This window comes from Lipotes vexillifer, unplaced genomic scaffold (genome assembly GCF_000442215.2).
Source record: "Lipotes vexillifer unplaced genomic scaffold, Lipotes_vexillifer_v1.1 scaffold1306, whole genome shotgun sequence".
Classification (NCBI taxonomy): domain Eukaryota; kingdom Metazoa; phylum Chordata; class Mammalia; order Artiodactyla; family Lipotidae; genus Lipotes; species Lipotes vexillifer.
Genome location: NW_006786512.1, coordinates 1,435,664 through 1,445,251, shown reverse-complemented (window position 1 = coordinate 1,445,251; position 9,588 = coordinate 1,435,664). Strand labels below are relative to the sequence as shown.

The 9,588-nt window shown below is 43.3% G+C and overlaps 1 protein-coding gene across 2 annotated transcripts in view; it reads right to left on the bottom strand.

Annotated features, from left to right (window-relative positions):
* Positions 1-4,783: 4,783 nt before the first annotated feature.
* Positions 4,784-9,588, bottom strand: part of CDCA7 (cell division cycle associated 7) — an 11,276-nt gene continuing 6,471 nt past the window's right edge. For both annotated transcript variants that reach the window (XM_007458849.1, XM_007458850.1), the window contains 6 exons: positions 9,363-9,440; positions 8,130-8,336; positions 7,358-7,495; positions 6,309-6,458; positions 5,760-5,896; positions 4,784-4,814 (listed from right to left, as the gene is read on the bottom strand). In XM_007458849.1, coding sequence (XP_007458911.1) covers positions 4,784-4,814; positions 5,760-5,896; positions 6,309-6,458; positions 7,358-7,495; positions 8,130-8,336; positions 9,363-9,440 — 741 coding nt within the window. The remainder of the gene's footprint in view (positions 4,815-5,759; positions 5,897-6,308; positions 6,459-7,357; positions 7,496-8,129; positions 8,337-9,362; positions 9,441-9,588) is intronic.

Here is a 9,588-nt window from a genome sequence, read left to right as displayed (position 1 = left end):
CATTCCTGCAATCATGTGTTATCAGCAGGTACTTTCATCTGACAATAAACACTCCCAACAAAACTTCAAGGCACAGGATTACGTTAAAAAAAAAAAAAGTTTCCTATTTGGCAGGCTATGCACATTTGCAATCCTACAGGTTGAGTTCACCTACAATGAGCCATGCCTCCCATTTTGGTATCTAGTCTAGTAGCTTTCCTCCTCTCTCCCCACCCTTGGGCTACACCCAAGTTCACCTAGAACTCTGTGCTACAGTCTAGGGCTACAGACCAGCCCCACACTCTCCAAAATTCTCAGCCTCCTATCTTTCTTCATCCTTGTAACTAAGAGTTACCACACTTTCTAGAAATCTATTTTAACCAAAGATTTGGGCCTAACAATACTAACAATAGCATTACTCGTAATATCAAAAGATTGTTAACCACCAAGGTACCCCAATTTTGGGAATTAAGTGAAATATGGACCATTCATATAAACAAATACTATTATGTAGCCATTTTAAATGTTTTGACATTCTTAATGCTATAGAATTTGTATATAGAGTACAAATGTTACCATATAAAACAAAATGCAGGGAAGATTGAAAAAAAAAAAAGCAAATACGTTAGTGACTTTTAACCTTAAGTGATGTCTCCTTTGTTTCTGGCTTTTTGCCTCAAACAAGTCTTTCATCACCTGGTTATTATTATGAATAAAGGTCTCTACCTGGAGCACACCAATTTCTCTGCAGCTGAGTCCATAGATTATACATTCGAAAGCAAAGGTCCCCAGCTCCCTCCCGCCATTCCAAGTTTAGTCCATCCTCCACTATCTCATAGCAATGCCTCCTTTGGAAGTTCTCACCCCCTTCTCCTTCCTCAACCTTGTAGTCAACTAAGGAGTCTTCTAACCACAGGACTTTAATGCCCTGCAGTTAAGAGCCTCACGAGTTTCTAACATCTATGTTGGATGAGCCAATACCTACCACAGTAAGCAGACCCTTTTTATCCGCAGTCTTGCTTTCCTCGGATTCAGTTACCCAAGGTCAACCTTGGTCCAAAAACACTAAATGGAAAATTCCAGAAATAATTCAGAAGCTTTAAACTGTGTGCCATTCAGAGTAGCACAATGAAGTCTTGTGCTGCCCTGCTCTGTCCCACTGCGAGATCCCCAGCCATCCACATCGTCTGCTCCTGACATCCAGAGTCACGGGAAGGAGATGATCAACAGTAGCCTAACGCTACGTCTCAATGCCCATTGGCATTCACCTAACTCCATCTCATCACGCAGGGCATTTTATCCTCTCACATGGCCATCAGAAGAACGAGTGCAGTACAATATTATAAAAGAGCGAGTGTGCACATTCACCTTTTATTACACCTTTGTTCTATTGTATTATTAGGTGTTCTTGTTCATCTCTAACTGTGCCTAATTTATAAATTAAACTTTATCATAGGTATGTATGTATAGGAAAAAGTATAGTATACACAGGGTTTGGTACTATCTGTGGTTTCGGGCATCCACTGGGGGTCTTGGAACATATCCCCCAGGGATGAGGGGGGCCTACAGAACCCTACCCCCAACCCCTCCTGACCACAGAAGCCCTCAGCCCCTCCCAGCCCTCCTGTCTCCCCACCAACAGGGTTTCCGCATAAGCCACCTCGGCCGGGACTGCTCCAGCACCCAAGACGCCCTTGTTCTCACTGCCACAACCTGATCCACAGCCCTTTCCTCTGCTTCTGACTCCTAGTTCTGCTTCGTTACCAAAAAAAAAAAAGCTTCTCCCTGGAATACTCTAGTCAAGCTCACCCACTTTAGCTACGTGGCACTGGGCACTTTTCTCAACTTCTCTGGATTTAGTTCATCCTTGAGCTACTACCCCACAAATGTGCAGTTAACATTAACACAAAAGTCACATATGCTCACCTTTTATTCCCCTCAGGACTTGCTATCACTTTCTTGTCAGAACCTAATCCTCTGCAGCCATGCTCTAAATCCCTGAACCCTAATCCATTCCCCTGGCATGCAAATAACTCAATTGTCTACCCGACCTTGAGCCATCAGGAGCTCCCTCTCACTTCTTTTCTGAAAGCAAAATAAAACACAAATAACGCCCTCCTGCAGCACCTTCTAACTACTGCCTTTGCCCCTCCTATGAAACTACTACAGTCTATTATAGTTTCTATTTCCTTTCTCAACCTCTTAGTAGGTGAAGATAAAGGTGGACACCATCTCTACCTCTGGGATTCCAGGATGGAGAAATAAAGGCAATTCCTGAAGCATGAATACCCTCCCACTACTTTTACATCTAATTGTCCAAACTGGAGTTCTCTCAACTCTAAGGACGGTGTGTGGAGCTTTACAGTGGGGAGCATGGGAGAAAGTAGAGGTTCCCACAGTCAAGGCTGAGACAGAGCAGCAGACCTGCCCATCAACGCTGTAAAATGCCTACTAGTGAGAAAACGCCAATTGCTTTTCCTCTCTTCATCCCTACAGAACGTTACGTTTAGGTTTTTGTCTTAGTTCTTCCACTAGATTGTAAATCCTTTCAGGTTATAAGGCTTCAGCATCTACTGTTGCTAGCAATATTTTTAATGAAAACCACGTAAGTGCCACTTCATAATTTTAAAACATGGTAACACGAAAAACGTTCCAAACGACAACCAATTTTGATTAACTCCAAAAATATAAGCCTCCCAATTGCATCCCTAAAAGGGTTGGGTTATAATTGGGCTTCTTAAGATACTACGAGTTTATGCAAAGAAATGTCAATTTCTTTTGGGGTTGTATAGAATACAGTTACAGTTGTGTAACTTCATTTATCTTGGTCTTCTCCCCAAATGTATGTGGTGTAAACGTGGTTTCTCAGATAAGTCTAGAGCAAGACACAGCAAACTTACCATAAAGCATTTCAGGCTTTGTGGGCCACTATGCCACATGCTTTCTTTTTTTAAAAACTCTCTAAAAATGTAAAAGACCGTACTTAGTTCATGTGTCATATGAATACAGGCTGCAGCAGAATCTGGTCCCCAGGATGCAGCTTGCCAACCCTGGTCTAAAGAATCGGGTACGAGAACTTCTGAACCATGCTTTGTCTTTTGATTCTCTCAATTCTGGAATAGGTCTCAAGGCACAGCGTGCCTGTAATAAATATCCGAACGGTTGATAAAAGCAAGCCAGGTATTGTGAAATCGCTGTTGGTTCTTGGGTTGGCAAATGGTCAAAGAAAAGAAAACAACATTGTAAAACTTCAGGGGCCCGTACTTTCTATCTGGTGATGTAGACGTCTTAGCTGATTCTGATTCACAGCTACCAGGCGTATCACCAAGCCGGCCCTGTTCAAAAGAGCTGGCCCTTGACTGTCAGAAACTTAAGCCAAAGTGTGTGTGTGTTGGGGGAGGGGGGGGGGAACGACTCTCGAAAAGGCAGACATGGTCTTTTGTTTAAATAGGAGGGAAAAATTAGGACTCAGTGCAGTTAAGATTGAGCATCAAAGATTTTTAAAAAAGCAGACAAGCTAGAACAAAATGTTTTATTATTAAAATAAAAAACTTTGTATAAAAGCATAACAAATCAAACGCTCTATTTACATTTATTGATTCAAGGTCCAATTATGCACCAAACACTGCACAGGCACAGCTACGGGATGCAGATGCAAAGCAAAATGAACACACAGATTCTACCTCTATCGAACGATGTGATTCATGCCGAAACAGGCGGAGGGAGAGACGACACATGGACTCTGCCCAGAAACTAAACTGACAGAGATGTCAAGTTAGCAAACTGTTGAAAGTCACCCTTCTCCAAAAAGGCACTTCTCAGTGTTATAAAAGTGCTTCAAACCTGAATGTGAACCCTGTGCCTGGCTTATAATTTTTTCAAGAAAGTAAAAACTGCAAAGAATTGTAGCTGAGTATAAGTATCAATTTTCCATGCAACATAAGAATTTATTTGAAATACCTTACATTACGAACTGAAATCAACTTGGCAAACTACACTTATCCTTAAGTTTTATTCCATGAATTCAAATCGTCCTACTCCTGAAGTCTCCCCGTCCCAATTCCCCAGGATGGCTTTTCTACAATGATTTCAAGCATAGCACTGCCCGAGAACCTTTGGGTCGTGACCATGTGGGCCAGATGCACTTGGTGGAAGAAATCAGCAGCAACTAAGCCTCAACTGTGACAACTTGAATAATAAGCACAATACATGGAATATTCTCCTGAGAGGCCTCCACAGTCATATACTCCACTTGCCAACAATCACCTAATTTTTCCACATGGTTTTAAGACTTTTGTGCCTTGATTCTGTTAAAAATGTCAGCGAACACTAAATCAGACCCAGTGTTTTCACGTAAGCAAGTTAGAGGGCTAGTCTCTGGAAATCGAGAGATGTAGTTAGTTAACATTACTACTGCATTTCTAAGTGCTTGGTTTTATGGGTGGATTACAGGGCTATTTCAACACCAATTAAATCAAACATGGTTTCATAAAATTGTCATTTAAAAAGGATTCTGAAACTAAACGATGGAAGAGAACCACTGGAGATAAGAGGGGGAATGGCATGGGATGAGGGGTGGGGGGAAATGCAAAGGAGAAACTGCAGAAGGGCAGGGTACAGCTGGCACTACACCCCCGTGACGCCCAGACACACGTGCATGTCTAATGAGGTTAACCTGATTTGCCTATAAGACAGACTGATCATCAGAATTCTTAAACTCGAGTTTCAATCACATGACAAAATTAAAAACTTTAAAACAAGGAAGATTTGTGAAGTGGAAGGCAGGTAGTGGATCTTCCAATTATTATGCTTGCATTTCAAACTCCTGTTTTAGACTGAAAGAGAAGAGGGAACATGTCAGGATATGGTTTTCGGCCTAAGAATTCTCTTCTGAAAACTAATTCCAAGAGACACACGCACCCCAATGTTGATAGCAGCACTATTTGCAACAGCCAAGACATAGGAGCAACTTAAGTGTCCATCGACAGAGGAATGGATAAAGAAGATGTGGTACATATATACAATGGAATATTACTCAGCCATAAAAAGAATGAAATAATGCCATTTGCACCAACAGGGATGGACCTGGAGATTATCATACTAAGTGAAATAAGAGAAAGACAAATACCATATGATATCACTTATACGCATAATCTAAAATATGATACAAATGAAAACTTATTTACAAAACAAAAACAGACTGACAGACATAGAAAACAAACTTATGGTTACCAAAGGGGAAGGGAGTTGAGGGGATGATAAATCAGAAGTCTGGGATTAACAGATACAAACTACTATATATACAATAGATAACCAACAAGGTCCTACTGTATAGCACAGGGAAGTAAACTCAGTACCTTGTAATAAACCATAATGGAAAAGAATATGAAAAAAAAAATATATATATATAACTGAATCACTTTGCTGTACACCTGAAACACAACATTGTAAATCAACTATACTTCTATTTTTTAAAAAGTTAAAAAAATAATAATCTTCTGAGAGCCTAATTCACTCTTTTAAACGTTTCTACCGAGTTATAACACATCTTAAGCGTACAGCTTGAATTTTACGCACGCATGCCCACGAGGGTCACCACCACCCAGATGAAGATAAAAAATGTTTCCAACGCTCCCCGACCCCCCGTGTGCCCCTTTCTACTTAATACCTGCACCCTTCTGCCCTCCATAAGACCACACTTCTGACTTCTACCGTCTTTTTATTAAGATACAAAAATGAATGTCAGATTTGGGTGTGGAAGAGGGAAAAACCAGCCCTACCTTTTCAAGTAAGCATGCACGTTCCCGAAGCCGTGGTACTTGGCTAAGTACACGAGCACCCCAGTTGCACACCGCCCGTCTCTCTGCCGACAGAAGCTGCAGTTGCAGATCCCACGACACGGTGGGCAGTGCCAGCTCTGAATAAGCATGAAAAGGCACCATTAAGTTAAACCTCACGCCGCCGCTTACTTATCTCCTCCTGTTTATTAACCTTTAAGATGGGCATGATCAATTGCATTCATATCTTTTTAATTATTAAAAAACTCGTAACATGGTTAACATCAGTTAGTCATGCATCACGTTCCCTTAGGAAATCCCACGGAAAAAGTTCCACAGCCACTAGGAGGGCTAAGTGAAGAACGGACTTCCCCGAATGGCCGGGTCGGGAGCACTCCAGAAGGGCTCACAGCTATCCAGCACCAACACTCTGAATGCATCTGCCTTCCCCGAAATGAATGTCCCACGACACTAAGGGCTCAATCTCTCTCTAGCCCTATCAGCTCACGGCAGACTCTCGAGCCCACAGGACCACCCCTTCGAGGCACGTACTGGGTCTAGCAGAGCATCCCTGACTTCTTCACCGTAACGGTTTCGAAGGCAGGGCCCGCAGAACTGGCCTCGAACACCCCAGCACTCTGGGTTTCTGCAGTTTGTCTTGGTGTCCATAGTTTTCTGGCGGCACTGATGACAAGTCGATCCCTGCAAATAATAAGCAAATAAGAACCAAAAACAAAAACACTGCTTTCTGTAGACAAAATACTTAAAGAATGTCCTTCTTTGGGAATTCCCTAGCAGTCCAGTGGTTAGGACTCCACGCTTTCACTGCGGGGGGCAAGCCGCACAGCCAAAAAAAAAGATGAATTTGACTACAAAAAAAAATTTAAAGAAAAAAAAAAAAAGAATGTCCTTCTTTGTGGGTAGAGTCTCATATTTTCTCTTTGAATCCTAGTTCACATCTATACACACATGTATACAAAAGGACATGAAAAGTATCTCAAGCATGGTGATTTCATTGAACTGGCAGGCGCAATACCTTATGTTATCAAAACTACATCAAGAAAAGATCTGTTTGGGCTTCCCTTGTGGCGCAGTGGTTGAGAGTCCGCCTGCCGATGCAGGGGACGCGGGTTCGTGCCCCGGTCCAGGAAGATCCCACATGCCGCGGAGCGGCTGGGCCCGTGAGCCATGGCCGCTGAGCCTGCGCGTCTGGAGCCTGTGCTCCGCAATGGGAGAGGCCACAACAGTGAGAGGCCCGTGTACCGCAAAAAGAAAAAAAAAAAAGAAAAGATCTGTTTATCTTTAGCACACCACCACATCGCCAACACCTATCTATGCAGGCACACGTTAATAGATACTTAGCTTGAATGAATCAATTTCTAAATTAAGAGAAAAGATTTAATGCTACTGAAGACTTACTAAGCAACTACTACTACTGCAAACTTACTAAGAAAGCTGAATCCCAAGGATGCTACAAAACTCTTTTCTTACATGAAAAAAACACACAGGCACACATCCCATACGCTAAGACTGTCAGAACATTAGCAAAATGTCTCCCTCACAGACGTGTACATTTCCAGACATCATTTAGAGGCTCTGACCAATGAACGGTTATAGATCTTTTCTCGAGAGTTGCTGCAGATGTTGTCCAATTCTTCCTCCGTGATTTCGTCCACTGGGCGAATTATATGGGGAAGGGACATGGATCCGGGGCGACGACTTCGGGGCATGTCGTCTTCCTGCATAATGAGAAACATGGAACAGAGTGGCCTTCCTGGCTCTCGCCAGCTCTGAATCTCAAGATACTCGCTTTGTCATTTCTTCAGAGAATTCAACCTGGAAATCATTCTTAGAGCTTACGGAGAAGGGGAGAATCCTAAGTTTACTAAGAATCATGGGACAACATCATGGAAATGACTCCTACAATTAAGAAAAGCCCAAGATAATTTTGATCCTCTTGCCTGCTAGCAAGAACCATCAAAATAAGCTGATGTGGGGCTTCCCTGGTGGCGCAGGGGTTGAGAGTCCGCCTGCCGATGCAGGGGACGCAGGTTCATGCCCCGGTCCAGGAAGATCCCACATGCCACGGAGCGGCTGGGCCTGTGAGCCATGGCCGCTAGGCCTGCGCATCTGGAGCCTGTGCTCCGCAATGGGAGAGGCCACAACAGTGAGAGGCCCGCGTACCGCAAAAAAAAAAAAAAAAAAAAAAAAAAAAAAAAGCTGATGTGACTTTAACCGTTCTGGAGTGTTTGAGACGAACATTTCATATGGATCATTGGTGTTGAGGGGGTGTGTGCTCCCATGCTGTGTCCATGATCCTGGGCCCACAGAACATGACAAACAGAAGAGAAAGCATAAAAGTGGGGAACTCACATTCACGAAGCCAGCCACGGGCTTCCTCTTTCTCACCAACATGTACTTATCCTCGTCCTCCTCGTCCTCCTCCTCATCCTCCGTGGGCGGGGCACTGTGCGACCCAAGGACCCGAGACCTCGACCTGGTGAGAGGACGAGCTCTCCGCTCAGGGTTTCTCCTGCAGGAGACACCTGGGAATGTGCGCCTTCGGGGTGTCTTTGGACGCTGAACAAAACACAGAGGATTGGACCCGTTTATTCCAGAATGAGAAGTGGCACCTTCTCCTGAACCAGGCTGTCCTTTAAGTAAAAGGAGCACTCCACTTTCCGATTCCTTCATCCTCTCTGTAATGCATGGAAAATGAGCCCAGAAATGATACAGCCATTGTAATTTGGCTTTTGTTAATAGCAAACCTGGTTTCTCTCAAACTGAGGGATGATCTATTTATGCTTTACTCAATAAAGATGTAAGAAAGAATCTCATTCTCCAAAAAAAAACCTTTTCTACAACATCTCTTGAGCCCTGAAACATATTCACTGTTCCTATACTGCCCAAGAGAGAAATGTATGTATGCTTTTCCTTGTTCTATTCCTGCTCACGGAGAGGCGGGAAAGGAAATCTTTCCTTTTGTACCACAGACACACCAGATTCCCCTGAGTTGCACCAGCTTAGTTTGCTCAGAATATAATCACATATATTAGGCCATGACTTGGTTAACAAATTGTTTTTTCTTTCTTTTTTTTCATTCTCAGATTTTAAAAACATCCATTACCATGTAGGAGGAATCTGCCAATGCTGGGGATACAGAAAAAAACATTTTCGATCTTTATTTCCTACCCCTGAGGGTCTTAGGTTTACTTGGGTGGGAGGAAAAGAAACAACCAATCAAAAGAGGTTTGAGGAACTTCCCTGGAGGTCCAGTGGTAGAGACTCCGTGCTTCCACTGCAGGGGGCGCGGGTTCGATCTCTGGTCCAGGAACTAGGACCCCACCTGCCACGTGGGTGGCCAAGGAAAACAGAGCGGGGTGGGGTTTGAGCCCCACAGGAGCTCGGCATCAGGGGACAGGGGGCACCCCTGGCCCAGAGTGCAAGGAAGAGGTCTCAGAGATCTGTCAAAAGCTTTCCTCTATCACCTCTAAGTCTGTCTACAAGACCACATGAAATAACAAAATTGGACTTTAAAATCAGACCTGCCCATTTAAAATCAGACCTGCCCAAAACAGTACCATACAAACAAGGATTTGTACTTACTGAACTGGAGCCTGGCAGGGAACGCCTTCCAGGGAAGGAGCCAGGAAAGCTTTCTAATTCTGACATTAGTTTTGCAAGCTAAAAAGGGAGGAAAGTAAACAGAAGTTATTGGTTTAGAATAACTACTGAAAACAAGTAAATTCTGGAAATCACAGTAGCACATTTCAAAGAGTTTCTGATTTTCCCTATACATCTACCAAGACTTTAACAGATTGAAAAAAGAAAA